The sequence below is a fragment of the Buteo buteo genome, chromosome 6 (assembly GCF_964188355.1).
Source record: "Buteo buteo chromosome 6, bButBut1.hap1.1, whole genome shotgun sequence".
NCBI classification, from domain to species: domain Eukaryota; kingdom Metazoa; phylum Chordata; class Aves; order Accipitriformes; family Accipitridae; genus Buteo; species Buteo buteo.
The window spans coordinates 26,153,771-26,177,012 of NC_134176.1; the positions used below are offsets into that span (position 1 = coordinate 26,153,771).

At 42.4% G+C, this 23,242-nt stretch overlaps 1 protein-coding gene across 4 annotated transcripts in view; it reads right to left on the bottom strand.

Annotated features, from left to right (window-relative positions):
* Positions 1 to 23,242, bottom strand: part of TTLL5 (tubulin tyrosine ligase like 5) — a 136,524-nt gene that overhangs the window by 17,280 nt on the left and 96,002 nt on the right. For all 4 annotated transcript variants that reach the window (XM_075030138.1, XM_075030137.1, XM_075030136.1 and 1 more), the window contains 2 exons: positions 9,255 to 9,432; positions 532 to 752 (listed from right to left, as the gene is read on the bottom strand). In XM_075030138.1, the coding sequence (XP_074886239.1) occupies positions 532 to 752; positions 9,255 to 9,432 (399 nt within the window). The remainder of the gene's footprint in view (positions 1 to 531; positions 753 to 9,254; positions 9,433 to 23,242) is intronic.

The window sequence follows — 23,242 nt, forward strand, 5'->3', positions numbered from 1 at the left end:
TGACCCACCAGATTCTAGCCCCCATCAAAGATTAAACATGGAGGGAGTGACTCAAGTGCCTAAACATAGATGTCTAGTACCATACTCGGTACTCTCAAGTTATTTGAGACATCTGCATGGGACTGGCAGATACAACACAAGATCTACAGAAGACTTGTGCTCATCTGGAACAGCAGGTGGAGGTCAGGTGGAATAGCCCCAGGCATCTAAAATGTCACTAGCAACCTGTAGTTAGGTAACTGAATCCCATCCTGGAACAGATACTTCCCTGATTCAATGCAGCAGTTCCTGTGTCCTTATGTTTGTATGATGTTACAATCTTATCTACTTCACCATTGTGAAACACAAAACTGCAACATAGTGCACACCTATTTCACTACACAAATCTCAGAATAACCTGAGCTGTATCTTGGACAGCACAGCCAAAAAATTCTATGTCAGAGGTGCATGTAGACAGGTTCTTCTCTGATATTCCTTCTCAGGGGAACCAGTGTCAATTCCCTTTTGTGGATGGGAAGAGAAAAAACTTACTTGGAAATCCTCTGGGCTGCAGCCTTTCTGATCGCTGCCTGCCTGTGGTTGGCTGGAGGCTTTGGAACCAGCTGAGAAGGTGTATTCTGGGATGGCATCACTTTGTGCAAACTGGCTGCCTTCTGGATACTAGAAGTGGCACTTGATGTCTTGCGGGCATCAGAGCCAGCTGGCATAGATATATGGCTGGTGCTGGATTGTGAGTAGCTAGCAAAGAGAGCCTAGTAAAAAAAAAAAAAGAAAACAAAAATAACATAGTAATTTGTGATTACCTCTCTGAATATTGCTGAGATTGCTGATGAAGGTGGGTAACATTTTTGTGAGGGTTGCCTGGTGAAGGCAACCCCAGGACTCTAGGGACAGTCCCACGCATAAAAAGAAGAGTTAAGTGGTCAAGTCAGTGAAGTAGTTTTTAGAGATGAATTTTATACCCTTGAATTATACCCTTGGAAGCTGGGTCTAGCTTTTAGGAAGGCAGACAAGCTCATTACTGCCACAGAATTATACTACTCTGGATTAAAAACCAAAAGGTCTTACCCTCAATCTAATCTTGCAGTGGGCTCCCATCCACAAAGAAGTAAAGCTTTTATTGCTTTGACTGACTTTCTGCATTTATCTTGCTAAATTATTCTTTGTGTGGGAGGTGGGATTGAGACACAGTTCTAGGAAAGAAAAAGGTTATGGGGAAGATGTTACAATGCCAGTTCTTCAGTCTAACCCTGTAGGTGCTTAGAATAACAGAAATGCTCTAGGGCACCTTCTCAGCAGCTGACAAAAAGGAAATCCCCAGTAATACCAGGGAACAGAAAATATTTCTATTCCTATAGCAGGTGGGAGAGTAAGTATGTTGGAGATTTGTTACAGGGAACAAAAGAATCCACATGTTATGAGACACTGGACAACTGAGCAGTGGACTGGCAAAGCAGGAAGTGGGGAATGGTTCCCTACGGGAGCTCTGCAAATGGCTCAACTCTTTTCAGAAAGGAACAACCTGCCGGGAGTTCTGACTTGCCTTTCCTCGAAGTTAGTCCGATTCCCAGGACAAAGAGGCAATACCATAACCGTGTAGTTTGGCAGCTAGGGGTCAGTGATAGGAGACGAGGGGAATAGCTGAGCACTTGCCAGTCACCTCAGCACGACCCTGGGAGCAGCGCCCTTCACTGAGTGTGTCCTCAGTTTCTTCTCTGGTGAAAAACACACAAAGCCAGAGTGTGAGTGGGCTCCAGGCTCCAGAGAAAACCACAGTCTGAGGGCTGGCTGAGTCTCAGCACACAGACAGGAAAAGCCCCTCTCCCCCGCAATTCTCTGGCAAATGGCAGGGCAGTGGTGTGTGGGAAGGCGTTTCTGACAGGCAGAGCTCTAGGGAGAAAAGGAAGTGCAGGAGCCAAAACAGGCCTGTTTCCTAACTAGAGCTCACTGACAAGATGCCCTTGAGCTCCCAATCCTTCTTAACCTCTCCCTTCCCTGAAGCTTTACCTTGATGGCAGCTTTCAGTTTTTGAATAAGTAGCTGGTACAAGTGCAGAAGTCTGGAAAATAGCAGTTACAGCCCACCGGCCTCCAGCAAAACAAACTAAAATGGAACTTAGTTTAGCCTCTTGCACCATGGGGTTGAGATGGAGACCCTCAAGTCACTGCACACCCTTCTTATTCAGGGGTGACATTTCATTGTGCTCTGTTTGATATTTGCGTATTTCCTGTAAGTTTCTTGTTGTTAAAATCACTAAGAACCTGGAGTCCGCAAAGCATACCATCTTAACCCCTTCCCTTTGTTAATATGCATTGGCAAGGAAGTCAGTGACTCTGAAGAAACAGCAAGCATGGATGCTCTAACAAAGTCTGGGCTGAGACCTGCCTAAAGAAAGGTCATGGATGCTTTTCTTGGGGGTAACGGACTTCCAAAAAGGCCTTTGTCTCCACGCTGTGCTGAGATTCTGGCTGCCTTCCAGGCAAGGATGGGGAGACTGGAAGCTGACACGGACCATGGCTTCTGGATTCAGCTACAAAGCACAATGCCCTGCTGTGAACTCCATGGGGACAGGACAGGAAACCAGGAGAAGCTACTGTGCAAATAAAGAGGGCAGCTGGGGAGAGCAGAGCCTGACCACACAAAGGGTTGGGAAGAGATTTTGGCACATCCAAAAAGTAGAAGACAGGCCTCATCACTCAGGATTCTGAAGGCTCAGGGTCTAAGGAGAGCAGAAGCCTAGACAAACTCTGACAGAGGCAGTCCTGAAGCAGGTAGCACCCTACAACTATTGCTGCTGCAAGTAAAAAACTTTGAACCACACTTCCCAGGCTGGCAGATTTAACTTGATGTTGAGGAGACATTTGCTTCCCTGACAAGTTCTTAGGGCTACAAGTCCAAAAAGTACTTAGAACGCTATGAGACTTTTTAGCTAAAAATCATGTAAAGCATTAGTCAGTTAATTCTCTTGCATAATTCTCTGGGGAAGTAGGACAGCATTAACCCCGTCTTGCACATGAGGAATGTTAGCACTGACAGAGAAAGTGATTTTCCCTAAGCCAGAGACTGAAGCAATATGAAAAGCTAGGTTGAAAGCTCAGAGAAGATCCTGACTCCCAATCCCATATTTGCCTCATTAGATCACACCTCTACTTGCTTCCACGTCTACCCATGAACACCATACATAAAGTGTTATCTGTACAAAAACAGTAGGTTTTAATTAGAAAATCTGAATATGTACAGCTTGTCAGTAAGGACAATGCACATCTAAGAGTATTAGCCAGTAGCAGCTGAGCTCGGGCTGCTCATGATTAAAAGCAGGGAGGTACTGTAGTACTTTGAAGAAAAGCAGATATATTAATGATCTTCAAAAACAGAAAGAATGTTCCTGGCACTTACCATCCCTGTATCTAACACCCATCCCTAGCACAGTAACAGAATAAATGTTGCAAGCAAAAACATGTTCATTCTGTGACCAGAAGAGGTAATTAAGCTCATTTCCTATGAATCTGTCTTGAGGCTGAATCTTACAGTATCTAATATAAAGTATGCCCCAAATTATAGCTCCTTTCATGGGTTTGGGGCATTCTTGTGTTGATTTTGTGCTGCCTAATTAGGAGTGGCCTTATGCTGCAGCCTTTGCCTTAATGGCAACAGTAGTTGAATCCCCTTTCCAGATATATAGCTCTTTATCTTCATGAAATTTATATGAAACATAGCTTTGAGATTTCTATCCCATAGTTGTTCAGTTTGAATTGGATCAGCAAGTCTGAAAACGATGAGACTCAGCAGTGTATAAGAACTGACAGACAGATGCACACACACATGTATTGCATAAAGATCTGTGCAGCTAGTTCCAAATCACTAGCACTGGAAACTGAGATGTTTATAAGCAATAAACAATGACCAGGATTTAAGTTAAAAAAAGAAAAAACAAGCAAACCCAACAAAATAAAACCCACCACTTTTAGAAAGTCAACTGCATTTCAGATGACACTGCAAAAATACAGAGAATTAAAAGGCTTGGAAGACCTTTGCAGTCATATAAATTGTTTAGTGAAGATTCTTTTGAACACATATTATTAATGCATTCAGTTAAATCAGCTTGGATGCAACAATAAGTTGAGTTGAAAATTCACGAAGTGGTGACAAAGAACAGGCTCAAAATGTACTATTAACTGCCACAGTGTTATACTGCAGTAAGAGAGGCATCTTTAGGTCATATAGAAATTGAAATATGATCAAATTCATGGTATGCACAGACCGTCCTGAAGCATGTCTTCCTTGGTAAACTCTTCAGAGCGAGACTAAAACATATTAAAATAAGTTGACTTGGTGCCTTCTCCTTTGTCTCTCTTTTGGTACTGCGAGGTCTCTGGGGCAAGGATTGGGCCATATCATTGTACTTAATACATCTGGGCATTACCATAATTCTAATAATAGTGACAGGATCAGAAACATAGGACAAAATTTCAGCTGGTATAAATCAGCACAGCCTACTGCTTTCAGAACAGTTGTTCTGCTTTACTTAGACTGAGACTTTGACTCATCAGTATCACAAGACTCAAATAGGAAAAATGGCAGTTAGCACATTTAGTGGGAAAACAATCTGAGGGAGAAAGCTGCAAAACAAGAATGAACAAGAGACCGAAGGGGAAGAGAGACTGCAAATCTGACAGCAGTCCAATATATAATAGTTTAGAAAACAGTTTAATGATGTTTAAGGCTGCATTCATAGAGACCCTGTGTCCTCAGGCAGGAATAATGTAGTTCTAGGAATACTAGGAATATTATTCTGAATAGTCACCATTCCCGGTCAGATCTAAATAAACTGTAGGGAATTCCAAAGAGAGTCATACAAATTAAAAGAAAAAAAATTTTGCTGAACTTAATAAAAATGAGAAATATTTCAAAGAACATACCATTTTTAAATGATTGAGAGGAGAATTATTTAAGATTAACTTAGCCCAATATTTTATAGCATAAAATCTACTTAAACTTCTGATTGAAAATGTGATAATAACAGACCACACAACTCATTAACATGATTTATGTCTTGTTTAACATGACCTTTTTTGATATAAGCAGGACTGATGGGGATCATTCCACTATATGACTGTACTTTTCTTGTTTTAATGTAGCTTTTTTCCCATGTGAAATGTTTGGCATAAAATTCTAAACCCAGTAGATGTTAGGCTAAGCAGACAGAACACAGCCACACAGAGAAGGAGGAACCTCCCTAACAGCTAATGGCATCTTTCCAGTACAGGAAACAATTAGAGAATAAACAATGATGGTATATTAACTGCCTTGCCAACTGCAGCAGTGATACTAACATCTAGGTCATAACATGTCACATGAAGTCTCCTTTAAACATTAAAAATACTGCTATAAGCTCATTTTTCTTGTCTTTTGGTTAGATTTTGTAATTCCTGTTCCTTTATTTTGTTGATACCAGATTTAAGCTTCTTGTCTCCACTTTCAAACTCTGCCCCTTTCTATTTTTTTCTCTTCTCTCAGGCTTTGCATTGTCTCTGCTCCTGGGCCCTAACACTGCATCCATTTGTTTGTTAGATTCTCATCCAGTCAGTTTGGTGTTTTTCTTTTTGTCCAGGGAATGAAGTACCTATTCTGGCATCAAAGATCTATTTCCACCATACTACACTGTGTGAACTAACTTCCACATACAATGAGTGAAAGTTGTTGGTTATTATTCCTCTTCCTCCACCTACACAGTGTTTGCTCCTCTGCAAATTGTTAGATGCCTGGAGGAGAATTCATCATTCTTAAGTGTCTGGAAAGTGCTCAACCAAGGATGGGTGCTGCCACAAAGAAGTATGCAATAAGCCTTCATGGTAATATACATCCACTGCATGGCACAGGGACTATTTCTATTACACAAATACTTCACTAGGAACTTCCATGCTTTCCAATGCATCCATCTCATCTCCAACATGTCAAACTGATTAATGTACAGACAGAAGCATTTGCCTGTGTTATTAATCATGGTGCTTCTGTTACTTGTTCACATGCTATCCATATACATAAGACTAGTCCATTTGTCACAGAGAGAAGGAAAGACTGGCATCTAGTCATGTTGTATGGTCAAGCCATACTCAGGGTGTGCCTTGAGATATATTAATAAATGCACTCCAGCTACTGACAAATGGCTAGCCTGCCTTCCAACTGTAACAAGAATTTGAACAATCAGATGAAACAGGCTTGGAGATGTCCTGCATGCATTCCCCAAAGTAGAGAGACCATGACACTCTTTCAAGGGATAGGCATTCCATTTTGGGGGATATATTTCTTCTGTTGAGAGGAGGCTGAGGAACTTTAATGTAGCAGGCAAGACAACAAAGGATGGAGTAGATCTCAATATGTGGAAAGGAATAGCAGGGAAAGAGCAGGCAATGGGAGTGTGCTGGTTTTGGCTGGGATAGAGTTAATTTTTTTCATAGTAGCTAGTATGGGGCTGTGTTTTGGATTTGTGCTGAAGACAGTGTTGATAATGCAGAGATGTTTTTGTTACTGCTGAGCAGTGCTTACACAGAGTCCAGGCCTTTTCTGCTTCTCACATCACCCCACCAGCGAGGAGGCTGGGGGTACACAAGAAGTTGGGAGGGGACACAGCCAGGACAGCTGACCCAAATGGACCAAAGGGACATTCCAGACCATATGACATGCTCAGCATACAAAGCTGGGGGAAGAAGAAGGAAGGGGGGGGATGTTCGGAGTGATGATGTTTGTCTTCTCAAGTCACCGTTACGCATGATGGAGCCCTGCTTTCCTGGAGATGGCTGAACACCTGCCTGCCGATGGGAAGTGGTAAATGAATTCCTTGTTTTGCTTTGCTTGTGCACACGGCTTTTGCTTTACCTATTAAACTGTCTTTATCTCAGCCCACGAGTTTTTCTCACTTTTACCCTTCTGATTCTCTCCCCCACCCCACTGTGAGGGAGGTGAATGAGCAGCTGCGTGTGCTTAGTTGCTGACTGGGGTTAAACCATGACAGGGGGATAGGTGGCTTAGGTAGCACTGACTAGGAAATGTGGTAAAGCCATGCAGGCTAGGATAAGCTACATCAGCTCTGGGGAAAAAGAGAGGACAAATGATGGCCAGCAGGAAAAGTTAGGATGGAAGTCAAAGCAGTGTCAGTGGGAAGGAGATGTAGGGCAGAGAGTGTGTAAGCAGCAGAAAAGAGAAGGCAGTTCTTGGAAAGGCCAAGTCAAAGGACTGAAGTCTGAGAAGCTAACTAGCAGAAGGAATAGGTCAGGGACAGGAAACTAGAGAGGGAGCAAGGGATAGACCAATGAAGATGAGGGTAGTGTAGTGACTGTGAGAGGCATCAGAGGATCAGTGCAACTGTGACTGGAAGGGGAGGACTGGCTGGCTCCATACAATGTCTAGTGGGAGAGGAAGTGTCCAAGAGACAATAATTTTATTAAGATGTGGCTTTCACTACAGAAAGTCTGAAAGCCCCCATGTTCAGCAAATACCTTTCTTCATTAATGGCAACTTCAGTGCAGCCTGAGCCCTGCGGCATGGCAATGGCCTCAATACTGCAACTCCAAATTGCTTGGCTCAGGAGGAGAAGGGAGGGAGAGAAAGGAGGGGGATGTTGTGGGGGTGAGAGGAGGTTTAACAAAGAATCACTTTAACAGAAACTCCTGAGTAATGGCTCTGCCCCAGGCCAAGAATAACATCAGCTCAATGTCAGCAATTAGAAGAGGGCTCAGCCAGGCCCCATGGCCAGCTCCAGCCTCCTCACAGGCACAAGCCAGCTTACAGCCCTTTCCTGAGCTCATAAGCAGCCACAGCTGCCCACCCAGAGCCCCTTGGATGGAGATGAAAGGAAGACCTCCTGCTCAGAGGGGGAGCAAGAAGACTGTAGGTGAGGGAATTTGGGGGTGGAAACTGCATGGTTAAGTGAGGGCCTTGAAAGAAGGAGTGCAAGGAGCAAAGGCAGAAGGGCCTCTCCTTCAAGATGCTCCCAGAAAAGGATGAGGGCAATTTGCCTATAAACTATTCTCAAGGACCCTGACTAGTGACTCATCTGCTTCACAGGAGGGAGAGTGGGTGTTCAGACCTCCGCGTGTTAGCTCTGTTCATGGTTTTGTTGGAGTCCAGTCCTGCCAGACCGCCCAGCAAATAGCTTCTTCCTAATGGAGATCAATCTCTTTTGAGTGAAGGTTTGCTCACCCGAAGACTTCCTTCCCTTTACCAGGGAAGCCTTTTGGACACCACTCAGAAGAAAGAACACACCTCTCTCTCCATACCAACAAGGAAAGGTAACGAGTACATCAATGAACTCATTGTAACCTTGGAAGATTCCTCAGGCAGGATGGAAAGTGGTCCACCCTTAGCATCTAGGTGTCATCCAGAACATCAATAATACAAACCCTTTTTCATATTTCCTCTAGCTCTTGGACACTTAGCCCATCTTTTCTCCTTGCAATTTTAACAAAGGAGTCATGTATCCATTAGACAGTTACATGCAAGCAGCGAAAGGAAATCTTAAATGTAGTAATAACAAAACGTGTAGGCGGCCTGGAGAAGATTTTCAGCATTGCAGAGAAAACTTGCATCTGGCATCAAGGTCAGTGGCCATGCCTCCTGCACACTGACAGCTCTTAAAAGAAATTAATACATTTCTTCAAAAGAATGAAGGTTCTCCTAAATGGTTTTTGAGTCCTGTTAACATACTGCTCTTTTGATAACTGCATCATATGAGAAGACATCCAGGAGGAGGAGAATTTAGTCAAGACAAAGCCTTGATGCAGTCTGTTTGACACAAAGGACACAGCTGCCAACACAATTTCAAGACCCTATGTTTCGAAACACTGAAATACAACAGTGACCCAGCCTGAAGCCCTACTCAAGAAGAACTCAAGTCAAAACAGCAACATATCATCAGTGACAAGAGTAAATAATAAAGAACTGTGGAGACTGTAGACAGTTCTAAGGCTGTCTAAGGCACTATAAGGTGATACCCTGAACTGGTGCAGAAAAAGCAAGCAGCAGCATGCCAGTAGCCAGATGGAGGAGGACACCAATGCAGTAGAAGCAGCCATTGGGAACTACTGCATCAGAATGCTACCAAAATCACTCCGGGTAATATTAGTTTTGTTGCAACCCCCTTGAAGAGCTACTTCCTTCACAAAAGCTGTGCCATATGTACTGGCTTTGGGTTGGTTCTGCACATCTAAGACTCAGTCAGCACAGCTACATCCCAGGCAGGATTTGTTCTTAGTTACCTGGTGCCGGGCTTGGCTTTGCTCCAACAGCTGTCGTGACTGAAGTTTCTGCTGCTGAAGTTGCTGCACAGCAAAATGGAGCTGATAGTTGGGATGTGCCAGCGGACTCTGTGTCACCTTGTTGTAGACACTGTTCTCCATCTCTTTGTCCCAGGCAAAATGATGATTCTCTGGGGCCCTGAGAAAAGAAGAGCCATCACGCTTTCACCACTCTGCATATAAGGACTCGTGCTTACAAGGCACTGCTGCTTCCTAAAAATCCTACTTAGCGCGCTATGAATTTGTATTAAGTGGCTCCAGCAAGCACAACACCTGCTAGAGGTGCCATGTGCCAACTGCCATCTTGCTAAGGAGTTTCTTGAATTCCAGGCTTGGACTATATTACTAGCCATAACACCATGCTTGAGGAGGACAAAGGAAAAGAGAAGAAAAAACTCTAAACTGGAGCATGTCTGTGGCTGATTAGCATTGAAGAGAGGCAGAGTTGCAGCAGAAATAGAGTAAGGATTCCTATCACTAATGAGATAATTATTTATTTGGATTTGTAAAGATTTAGTTAGTACACTAACATTTAGGCTTACACCAAGCACATACATGCTGCAGTGAGTGGAACAGAAGACAGACATGCAGTACAATATCCACAGAGAGGGTAAAGGACTGGTAGGGTAGGGTTGCAGCTAGGGCACATACTGACTCAATACAGTTACAATCCAAAAGACCTTACAATCCTGAGGAGACTGAAGATAGGCTCATTTCTTTCATCATCAAAGTAATGCAAGCCTTTCCCAGAGCAGAAAAGGCCTCAAAAGCAAGGAGGCAGGAGCTCTTAGAACCCAGGCTTATACAGTGGGAGTTCAGCTGTGGCCTGGAACATGATAAGTACCAACAGGAGCTCTCTGGCTTGCTTTGAAGTTTGTAAGGCTTGGCGAGAAGGCAGCACCAACACACTTCTACACAAGGCTGAGGGGCTTTGCAGAGAGCAGGTGGCAGACTGACAGGACCACAAGGTGTCCTGAAGAGGCTACAATGGCCCAGCCACTCACACATCCTGTCCTCACAAGACAAGATGCCATATGACCCACTGAATCATGACACTCCAGCTCATTAAACCTTCAAGACTCAACACTTGAGCTTCCCAAGTTTCTGCTCATCTCTGTCATGTTTCTCACAGCCACTCTTTCCAAACATTTCTTTTGGATTCCCAGGGCAGACTTCCCTTGAATTTCCTAAGCATGTCATAAGTAACTAGGATGTAAAAGATACTTGGTGTCTTTTACATTTCATGCCATGATTTGGAATGCTGGTCGTGGTTTTGGCAAGGGAGTTAACTGCAATCTCCTTGCTTCAGGATCCTACCAAAACGTACAACCTAGACTCTTTGAACATGTCACAGATTCCCGTGAATGTGTTGCACTTTCCCCCACTAGCTTCATGATCACAGCAAACCCTTAAAATATTCAGAAGGAAGTTTCAAACAAGACCAGAAGCAACTGCCTCTCCCTCAGAAATAACCTAATGCATCCCTTTTGAAGCAAATTGAGGACAAGGACTCTAAACACTAAAGGGTCACTTTCCATACTCAGCTCCTCCTTACAGAGGCGTAAGGTAACCCAGTGGAAAAGGAGCGCAGCTGCCAGCATCTCCACCCTGCATCCTCTGGGCCTCCTCCGGCCCACTGCCACTTTTGCTCTTATGCTCATTGGCTGTAGGTAGCCTTCTCTAGAGTTCTCTGTTCAAGGGATCCCACCCATGCTTTCCTCAGTCCTTTGCTTCCATTGTACCCCAGTGCAACACTGAATAAGTGACTCTTGCTCCCTGCTCCCTTTTGCTACAAGATTCTCAGTCTTTCAGCTCTTTTCCTTTCACCACTGCTTGGAAAAGTGACAACTGTAATGTGGCTGACAGTACTCACCGCTTGAAACTCAAGTTGTACAGGTCCAGGTCTGGCTTTGTGGTTAACCTTGGGAGAGCTGCTTCCCTCTTCTGAACCTGCATTCCCCCTTCTGCCCCAGTAATGGAGTCATGATCCTCTACTACTTTGGTTTTACCTGCAGTTGCTCAGCTCTGGATCCATGGATACATGTGTGCTGCTGTCCTCCCAGCACTGTCCCCTGCTGGGCACAGTATGCCACAAAAAGCATAACTTAAAAGAAGGACACAACAAGGCACAAGGAATCTTTGAAACAATCCTCAACTGTCTCCTCTCCAATCCCACCAGCTCACCACATGGGTTATGAGCAGGTTGCTGTCACCTGGACTCAACTCCCATCCCAAGGGTAGTATCCACTCCTACTGCACAGATACAGACTTCACCATCCATTCTGATGTTAAAGCTCATTGGACCTCTCCCTTGTGCGAAGCAGCTGAAGTCTCTGTTACCACCCCAGTAAAGCCAGGCCATGCTGACAGCTGAAAAGCACAAAGGACTGTGCTGGGACTGGGATGCAACCTTTGGGAGACAGCTGGGGGTTACTGCAGACCAGCCCTACAAAGCTGAAGAGCATTCAGGAGCTCCGTCAAAGTCATATTAGTGCTCAGAAAACAGCCTGATTAATTCCTCATCAGTACTACTGAAAGATTATGATCTTCAATACCTCTGTTTTGAACTAAACAATTGTATTTGTCCATTTACCTGGAGTAACTTTTTCACACCAGCAATTACTCAGTTGAGAAAGTTGGTAAGTTCATTCAAAACACTCCTAAATAAAATAAGCCAACGTAGGATAGAGGGGTTACCTCTCATGGATTTCATAACTAGTTAAAACACATGTAACCAGAATAAATGGACAGTTTTCACAATGGAAGGAAATTACCCCTGGGGTCCCACAAGAATCTGTGCTATGGTCTCTGCTATTTGAAACATTTATAAGTGATCTGGGGAAAAAAAAAAGAGCGCAATTTTAAAAAGTTTGCTACCGAAAAACTGAAAGTCACTGAGCAGTGTGAAAAAAAAAATAAATCACATTACTGAATGATCAGACATTAAATTGGTAGATGACATTCAATTTAATAACTATGAAGTCAAGTACCCAGGGAAACACAATCCTAGTTTTACACAGTGATGGACTTTGAACTAGTTATTTCTATTCAGGAAGGAGACCTTATAACTATAGGTATAATAGATTTTCTATGAAAACATCACTAAAATACTCTAAAAAAGCAAACTCAGTGTCAGGAATTATTAGGAAAGGCATAGGGAACAAAACCAAGAACACTACTATGCTACTGTATAAAACAAAATTGCAACCATCTCTTGCATACTGAGGATGGTTCTAACCCCTGTCACTCCTCCCTTCTCAAAAGGCATACAGCAGAACTGGAAAAAGTATAAAGAAATGCTGTAGAGATGATCAAAGGTATGGAACAGCTCATATATCGAGGAATGACTAAATAAATAAGGACTCTTCAGCTTGGAAAAAGGACAACTAAAAGAAAATATGAAAGATATCTATAAAATCACGAGCTTCAGGGACAAGGGGAAGAGGGAACAATTACTCACCTCTCATGATAAAAGACATAGGAAAAACCAAATGAAGTCATCAGGTGGGCAGATTAAAACAAACAAAATGAGGTAGTTTTTCTCATAACATAATTAAACTGTGGATTCCTTCTTACTACGGGAAGCTAAGGACACCAAAAATTTACAGGGGTTCAGAAATGTTTAGACAAACTCAGAGAAGCAAGAGCGACTAACACTATTTATATACAAAGATACCAGCCAGAAAACCACTGATTACTGAGTCCCAGAGAGTATTGGGGAAGTATCACCATTCCATAACATCACCTAATGTTCTTCCCACATAACCTTCCATGGGCCACTGTCTGAGCAGGACATTGAACCAGATAGTCCATCTGGTCTGCAAAAATGTAACCAGTATTGTTTATGCATCAGGGGTCTGAAACTAAACATGTCTCAGGTCTAAGTCAGAAGTTAGGGAATTCAGTCAAGCACTCTCTAAGGTATTCACTCAAGTTATGTGATTAATTCTATAAACTAATGTCTGTTCTAACTTCTTATATCTACCTCCAGCTCAGAATCTGCCATGCATAAAATTTATCCTTTGATCCAAAACAATGCTTGGGAAGCTAAAGATTGAGTGATTTGTTCTAAAACATAAAAGTCAAGATGAAATGGAGAAGATAAAACTGATGTAAATGAAAACTCCACTAAAGTTGGACCTGCTGATAGCCAAACTGGCTTTGTGCCACAGAGATGATGTACAGACTGCAGTCACTGTAGTACTGTGAGCACCACTAACTGAATGGCAAAACTTGAGTATCATTTCCTTGATCCTAATTTCTTTTATTTTGAGATATCTGGCAAAGGATTAGCTATTATGGAAATACAAATACTGAAGACTGATGGTCCAATTTTTAAAAATGCACTGCTGCCTTGCTCCAACCTTTGTCCACTTCAATGAACTCTCAAATGCTTTCATCTAGTTTCTAACCTGTTTTAATCCACTCTTTCTGTTTTAACCAATACATAATCTATAGCCCAATATAAATTCTTTAGGATATAATATTGCCCAGATAAGCTTGGTTTAAACTACCCATAAAAACACTGTTGAAACTATGTTATTAAATCTTTAGGAAGAACTAAATTTGAAAAAACAAACAAACCCACAAAAACTTTGGCTAACACTTTCTTGCAGAATAGACAGTCTTGTACACATCTGCCTGCAGTTCCAATACCTTCCCTCCACACAATGCAGCACAACAGCACTTACTTTTTTCTAGATACTATATTGAAAATACGGTTGCTTTCCTGAGTAGATTTTACTCTCATGGCCTGCAGAATCCTTCTGGATTGAATATGCTTCTGTTAGCTTCCTTGGTTTTTGCTTCTTTATAGATAGAAATCAATATAAATTCATTATACATAACTTCAACCTTTTATATAATATAAGCATTAAATATTTGACAACAGAAAGCCTGCATATTTGCAAGTCTTAGGATCACTTTCATAGGTAGATGTTTCATCCGCAGTTTTGGAAAGTCCCCATATAACGTGTTACCAAGTTGCTGATATTACATCTAAGGCTAAGCTTGCCCTGGTACAGGAGAACAGGGCTTAGGATGTCACACTAAATATGCTGCTGCCGGAGACATGCTGCAGCTCTCAGTCTATTTGCCATGCTCACAGGAAGGCATCATGGCGCAGCTCCTATTCTCAGTCTCTGCCTGTCAGATGCTCTGTCGAAGCATGACGGCACCTTTGCACCCTGCCTGAAGTTAGCTCTTCTACTTAAGGAATTCTACAACAGGCTCAGCACAGTAATGAAGGCTGGAAAAAAGCTGCAGAGTCCCTCACGCCTTAATAGATACTACAGAGTTCACATGGTAAAGAGACTATATAAATACCCCAAACTGAAGGAAAAGCTTTTTCACAACTCACACAGTTTTAGGCAAAGCCAAAAATAACGAGAAAAAAACCCATATCCCCAATGGAAATGAGGATCGTAGAGTCAGTACTCACAGACCCGCTTGTTTTCAATTCAGGATTATTGCTTGAACACTAATGATTGACTGAATATTCATTTGCTCACAGGTACACGTAACAGATATAGGCATAGATGCACACGCACACAAATGGGAAATAGAAATTCCTGCCTGTGCCACCAGAAGAGATCAGGTTTCATTCTGTCAGCCAGGCTGGTTGTAAGCAATCTTCTCACAGCTTGCTAAGGATTATTTATGAGTTGCTTAGTTTAGAGACCTGGCCAGGGTTCAGGCCTTCACTATGTACAGGAAATCTCAGCCTTGGCATTATGGCCCATCCTTTGTAAGCAAGATTCTGTCCTTCCAGCAGCTCTTAGGGCTACTCAGTATTTTTGGCAAGAAATCCACTGTGTTCCTTTCTTTCAACTGTAGTTTTCATAAAGCCTGGGCCAGAATTCCCTCTTCTTCTTCACTGACAGCTAAGACCTCTCTGCTGCAGCTTTTTGCATCACAAAAGATACAGGTTTGCTTCTGAGAACAGTTTCAACAGATCTCCATGCTATTATGATCGCAACCCAGCCTAAAAGTGCTAGAACACCATGCACTCATCTCCAGGTTTTCTGGTTCCAAATTCCCTTTCTGCTCTAGTTCTCTTTTCCAATTCTAGCTCTTTTCCAATGTAAGCAACCCTTATGCAATCAACTACCTACATCTGTACTAGGAACTAATACTAGTGTACTAAAATACTAAATACTAATAAAATACTAATACAGTTGTTCATTGACTACAGAAAAAAAAGCCTCATCAGTGAAATCCAGCCTCTGTACAGAAGGGATGGGGTTATCAGCTCTTATAAGAAAGGACAGAGCCAGCTTCTGCTCTCACTTCAAACAGATTTGAAGGCAATACCAAGGACTGAAGCTGTAGATGAGACCAGACCACAGAACACCACACACTGAGAATCTCATAGTTACAAAGAACTATCTGACATAGAGCAAGTCCGTACTAAAAGAATGACACTGGTAACTACTAATGATAGCCCATGCTTCTCCTAGCATCCACTATCTCCAAGTAACTCATTCAAACAACTGACAAAGCAGGGTCTACTACAACAGAACCACTGCTGGGATTGAGTAATACCGGACCATAAAAGACAACAGCAGAGGACAGGGCAAAGAAAATTCTTTACTAAAGTTAAACTACAAGGAAATAATCAAGGGAGGGGAGGGCAATGCAGGAGTAAAAGGGATTCAGAATATAATTTCTTAATGCATAGTTTGGCTATAAATTGGGTTTAAAGCTTCCAATGTTCCCAAAAAACTTTTTAAGGATTTTTAAGTGTCATAAATATTTCACATAGGGCTTTCATTTATATTTCAACTGAAGCCTTCTTCCAATGGCACAGCTAAGCACTTGTTTGATACCAACTCCTGTGTGGCAGGCAACAGTACCAATTCATGAAGTATACTGGTGCTCCCCATGTATCACTTACTAAGCAGGCACTTTTGAAATATTTGTAAAGTGCCTACATGCCATTGAAAGGCAATGCAAACTAGGCTCAAATTACTTGTGAAAATATAGTTTCAGCATTCCTGAAGAATATTCCTCTGTGTTTAACCCGGCTTAGTTTGCGAGAACTGATAGGATCACAGCAGGAGTCAGTATAGCTGGAGGTCTAGCAAACTGAGGAAAGAACCATCCTCCTTTTAAATGAGGAAACAAGCTGACAATGAAAGTATTTTGCATCCTTTCCTGTAAAGGCTGGAGCTAAGAACGAACAAGGGCCATTGCTGGCAATAAGGGAACCCAGTGCATTTATAAATCAGTGCTCCCACCTTGCCATGGAATGCAAGACAATCTTGGGCAGCGGTTTCTCTCCCACAGGGCATTCAGGTGGTATGACAAGTCCAGGAAGCTTTCAGTACAAAGCCTTGGTGGGCACCAGCTGCTAGAAAGTAGTTGGCATAGTAACTAATGATTCTGTCTAGTGTGGCAGCTCCCAGCATCCTGCTGACTTATGTTCAGGCACTCAGAAAAACAGAGAACATTTTCTTTGGCACACTACATGCTTCTTCCATCCCTAACAATAGGCTCTAGATTGGGGCTGGCTATGGAGCAATGATAAACATAGTGGGACAAAGCCCAGGACGCTGGGGGCCTGGCTGGGATGCAGGACTGTCGGGCCTCTCACAGAGCTGCTTGCCTCAAGGCCTTTCTTTGTCTTTTCTGCCTCTTTCCCTCCCCTCAGCTTCAAAAGCAGTAAATTAAAAATTGAAAAACAGAGCAACAAGTCTTTGAGAAGTGTTTGCTCCTGGCCTCTGCTGTTATCAGGAGCATCGACGAAACAGCAACTTTGGTCCAGTTTAATCAGCAAGAGTCTGCATTTTAGCATGGTCTAGCAGCTCTGATTGCTGGAACATGCAAGCCCCTAAAACATGCAGCAGCTATGTTATAAAGGTAAAGAAAGGTAGCTTTGCAAAAAACCAAGGGCAAACAAAGCATTTTTAATATTCCTAAAAGAGCTCTGCCTGGGACGTCGGAGATCCTCTGAGGCACAGGGTGCTGTCCAGAACTTGCCAGAGAGCAGGCACTCAGAGACAGAAGGGGCAGGAAGCAGATGGCCTGTATAAAATGAGGATGCTATCACCTGGACTGCAATCTGCTTTTAAGCTCCACAAGAGAAGCCAAGGAAAAGCTTTCAAAGTTCATGAGCAGTCTGTCAAGGCTACATTGGCACAATAAACGTGTGGAACTGCATTTTAGGTTCAAATCCAGTTCAAAGTGACAAATACAATCTCCCACGGTGAAGGTATTGCAGAGATGTAGAAGAGTTTCTGTCCCAGACCATCAATCAAACTTTCCCTTCTTAGTGAAGAGGCACAGATGCAGGCATCTTGTAACAGTTTCAGCCTTAGTTCTTCAGCTCCCCACTTTCCCAGCAACTCAAGCTACTTTTTCCTATGCAAGAGGCTCTTACCATCAGTATGTTTGTGCAATGAAGCAACAGAAGATGTACAAGGTCCATGTGAAAAGCCTTGGGACTGAGTTGGTTTAGGCAAAGACCATAAGAAGTTCTGTGGATTTAACTACAATTTCCAGATCCATTCACAGGTTAACTGCAATAGCTACCAGAGGCACAACTCAAGCATCCTAGGACATTTCAATATGCATAATTACTAGCAAATGTCAGGAGTCTCCCTCTGCTATTCTCACAGTTCCCCCTTTCAACTGAGAGAGTTGATGTTGTTACAAGAATTTTATTCAAAATCAAAGATGTGAACAAAAGCATCCAACCCATCTCCTCGTGGTGCAGGATTAGTGCATGTTTCAGTGACTGGAGGAGTCCATGTGTCGCACTCTCAGCTGCACAACTCCACAGGCAGGTACACATTCAGTGCCAAGATTTTTCCCTGAGATTCCAAATTAAACTTATTTTGTCTGTTTTATTGCATGACCTTCCTCTTATTTCAGGGCTAAACCTTCACTACTAGAGCTATGCCTCCTTCGAGCTTAGCCAGCCTTGGCACAGTTAACTCCCTTCATCTTTTTCCTCAACTCAGTCCCTTCTGGCCTTTGATTGTATACTGCTTTTCTGTGAACTTTTTCCACTTTATCAGTATTTGCGGCTAGGCAAGTGCTCAAAACTGAGCACATTATTCCAGATGTGCTTGCTCAATAGCAATACAGGGAAAGCCCACTGCCTTCTTACTCCTTCACTTTATTCTACACATACTATCGAAGTTCATGGGCTTCCTTCTTTTCTGGTATATGCTGCTGTATAATTTATTCCCTACTCCCTGGCTTCTAAAAGTTATTCCTGCTATTTCCCTGCCATTGAGAAACCTGGGTTTTGGAGCAAAAAGGTTTTCTTACAACAAAGGCAATGTAGTACCTACTCAGTTCTGCTGCAGATCAGGAATTAAGTGCATTTTAGGTCCTGGACCTCCATATACAGGCAAGGTCATGAGTGTAGCAGGTTAGAAATGAGGTGCATCAAAACAGCCTTGTGACAGTCTAGCAGGGGAAGGGCGGGGTGAGATTGTGGAGCACTGGAAAACCTGCAGGCAAGGCCTACCTCAACTATTCCCGGATTTGGCTGGCATTATCAACCTCTTACTTTCAGGAGCACTAAACTTGCCAGTCTTAGCAAATGAAATATTTACCCTTCAGTGGAGACAATTTTTGTTGGGCCCCTAGTAGCATCCTTGGCTCCATGCCAATTACAAAATACTGTTAGTCTTTCTGATCTGGGGAATACTTGGCAGGTAAACACTGTATTTTTTTCTTCTCTTTACACATGGCAACCTTGAAATACACTAGTAGAAAGGCTAAATCAAGAAGAAAACTAACAGCCAGCTGGCTGCAAAGTTCAATGCCTTCATCCTATTGTGGTTCATCAGGTTACTGGAGAACCAATGAAGGCAACTGAGCATATTTCCTCCATGTGATCTAGATTACCAAAATCACACAGCCTTCCTACCCTCCATTAGTGCAAACATAGGGGTGAGCTTTACTGAGTGGAAGGTGGTTCTGCCTTCATGTTTCCTGCACACAATTCCACACCTGCAAACACAGTCAGAGCCTGCAAAAATATTTTACCAGCAAGACATACATACAATAAGAAACACAGAAACCTGCTATCATTTTGCCCTTATAAGGAAGTGTTGGGGAAGATTACCTGCTTAAATCTGACATGCAATTGGCTGAACTGTGCCATGTCATGTCAGCTCCCTGCCCCAATTTTAAAGTACTAATTAATTAATGAAGTTCAAGACAGAGCAGGTGGACTCTGAGTGAAGTTACCTCACTGTACTGCCTAGGTCTGCTTTGATTAAGATATGTCATACAGACTTAGACAATGTGTTAAGTGCCACCTTAAATTTGATCACTCATCCTAGTCCAGGCAGAGTTTCTGGCATGAATATACACACTCCACAGAATTCAAAGTACCAGAAACTTAGATGCCATACTGCACCACTTAGAGATGGGAAAGGTGTTCCTCGCTGCAGAAGTTCCACTATAAAATCCTGGCATGGATCAAGTGGATCAACACAAAACATGACTTGGTACTGACATTCTTCTACTTTTCCTCTATCAATATAGCCAAGTCTATTGAAAAGTCGAACTGGAAGACTGATGGGCTGTATTTATTCCTAGCCATATATTTTTTTAGTGCTTTATCCAAGCAGATTTTGCATTTTATGGGTGGATAGCAGCAGTAGCATGTGAGAATGAAAACAGTAAGTAGGCACCACTATCTGGTCTAGAATATGCTTATGACTGAGTCTGTAATTAAAGTCACTAATCTCTCCTGGAAACCCATATTCCCCACCTCTCTCCAGAGAGGCAAGGGTTAAGTCAGGACCAGTAAGTTAGCCCTGCACCCTGTAATGCCTTCTTTGAAAAGCCGCTCACACAGTTTACAGGGAAAGAGTGAGAGTGCAGCTGCTGTCCCAGCCAACATTTGGTTCCTATTACAGCGAATAAATCTCCCCCTCCCCCTTTTCTTTTTTTTTTTCCCCCTTTTTATATTAAAAGTCCATCAAACACATTTTTTTCTCCTTAATATTTTCCATTAAGTTTCCTCCTGCGTAGGCTTTCCCAGAGTGTGGTGCTCTTTGCTATATGTGTTCAAGCATCAGCTGCAAGATCCCACTGAATAAGAGAATGGGGAATGAAGAAAGCAGCTCAGGCCCCTTGTTCAGGTCTCAAGAGGCAAGTGAAAAGTTACAGTTGGGCTAAACTGGTGAAATCTAGAGCACTTGAGAAGAATAAACAAACAAACAAAAAACAGGCTGTTGAGTTTTGCAGGGTTAGTATTCATGAGATGGGGGAGAGTACTTAAAACACTCTGCCTCTGCCCAGAGCCAAATGCCCCTGCCACCATCAGACTCCCAAAAGACATAGCACAGGATGGCATTGCACTACAGGCCTTAATGGTTCCTCCAGGGTTGTGCTGTCTGTATCTCATACCACTTGAGGCCCAAATGACTTTTTTAGTTGTGCCATATGACCATAGAGTAGAGATGTCACATGCTCCTAACTCTGGGTGCTTTGTTGTCTAAGTATTAAATATCAAGTACACAAAGAAACCTCTAAAGCACATGACAAGCCTCTAGAGTGGACAAAATTTGCACAGAAGTTCATGAAAGCAATCAACTTTGCTTGACATGCAGTACACCTATCATCTTGTTATATGGTAGATGAAGACCCTCTGATGGCTTGATAATTCTGACAGCTTAGATGGTCTGTCTATGAGAACAAAGCATGCTGAAGCATACAGTTCCCTGACATCATGCCTATAAATTTCAAGGCCAAGAATTACAGCCAGATAACAGAACTTCACAAAAGAAGTAACATTTCTATATTTATAATCTATATATCTAAAGGGAAGGCCAGAATCTGTTCTGTGCTTCCAGAGCAAAAGATGTACAAATTCACCTAATCAGGGAAAGCGTCACCTGAAAGCTAGCTGGGACACAGTCATATCAGGAGAAATGCTCCAGGTAAAAGAAGTATAGTAGCAGCATGGCACCAGTAAGATGCATCTGCTGCTACCATTCAGTAACACAACTAAAGCTGTATAACGTCTAGCTGCTGAAATACAGTAAAATAAGAAAAAAAATACAAAACAAGAACTAAAGGTCACTTCTCTGGGTCCTTGCTGTGAGGCTGTATGCTTGTGGCTAACAGTATCTTGTTTTTGAATAATTCCCCAAGCATTGATACAAGGGCAGAGTAAAGGTCCTCAAGAGACCCTCTCCCTTAAACAACTGAACTTTATCAATCTAGCTCCAAAGAAATGAAGCTAAAGGAGTTTCCCAATAAAAAGAAGATAGACTTACAGAGTCCTCTAAGCCCCATGGCACTTATATGCTGGCCAAAGAGGCACCTCCAGCATTCTTATCTTCCCCATGTTATAAACTTGATTCTGTATGTAGTTTCTGCTCTCCTTGTCCCTCAAGTGGACTTAGATATGATCACAAAGTAAGACAAGAAATAGACCAGATTTGAGAGCAATCTCCCACCTGTTAAACAGAACATTCTTCTGTTATGCTGGAGTTAAGGGAGAAAATTTTTTACCTCCACCTCCTGCACAAAGATCAACTCACCTGCTGTGGCTCCCTGAACATTTAACAATGGGTTAGAGAAAGAATAGGAAGAGGTGACTGTATCTGTGTCAGCACACACTTTCTAAAGTCTGTAACAAAGTGTTTACATAAAATATAATGGAGGTGGGGTGGAATATGCTCAGATCTACAAAAAGAAAATACTAGCATAAGTTATTACCTATCGCAGAAGTTGATCCAGTAACTGTGTATGCTGCATAGACAAGACCATCCTATCACACACATTGCAGGGGGAAAACAAAACACACACACACACACCCCCCAAAACAACAAACAAAACAAACAAAAGGCTACTGATACAGAGACCACAGATAGATAGTACACAAACCGTGACATACGGACTTTCAGCCATCCTAAAAGCAGCATGGCACATTGGCACCAAAGCAATCCCAGGGTTGTGGTGCTAGCTGTTTTACAGCTAGCTTTTTTGGAATCCCTGCAAGCCTCATGACGGCCACACAACGCTCTATTTGTACTGTAAAAGGCAAGTGCTATTTTTCCCTCACCCCACTAGTCACCCAGCTTCCTTGGAGGTAATGGAAGATACTTTCCGGAAGTGCTTATTTCAACCAAGGCAGCACAAATTCCTAGCAATGCTCTTCAAGCTAAAACTGACAGAAGTTTTCCAGGTCTGTAGTGTTCCTTCTAAGAATCCTCCAGAGATACCCTACTTGCAGAAAACTACTTTTCAGAAAAGAATTCTACCCTAAAAGTCCACAAGTTATTTTTCAAACAAATTTGCTGTATTTTATTGACAGCTAAAATACAGCCCAAAAAAATTCAGAACAGAATGGCTGGTTCAATTTTTAATTACCTGTTATCAATTTTTAATACAGAAAGAGAAAATATTTTAGAAAAATCTGTAGCCAGCACTGGAACAAAAAAACCAAAAAAACAAAAAAACCCCCAGTGTACCTCCTTCCCAAAACTTCCTACACATCTGTCCCCTTCTTTGCATCCAAAAACTGGTGATGACATACCAGGACTGGATTATAAAGAACTGCAAGAGAAGAGTGGAAAGACTTTTATTTTTATAAAGCCTCACCTGGAAAAGCAAACTCTTCAAGTACTGCAGAGCAGGAATCTCCCCATTTTTTGGCACTTTGTCCTCCAAGGATTAATACCACAGAAGCATGTTGCCTTGCCAGAAGAGACTATTTCAGTTTACGACAATTTTGGCCTCCTTGCTGGTCTTTTGTTTTAAGCTATACAGAATACAGTCCCCATTCCACTCCTAACATTGTTCCATAAATTCCCACCTCCTATTGGGATCTATCTACCTCTTTGCCTGAAAACAGAGCTCAGCCTGCAGCATTTCCAGTAACCCAATGTTTCAACAAGAAAAATCACAGAGGAGTTCACATTATCATAAAGAAGTTAAATATTCAGTGGAATAAACTGAGTTACAGCATCTTG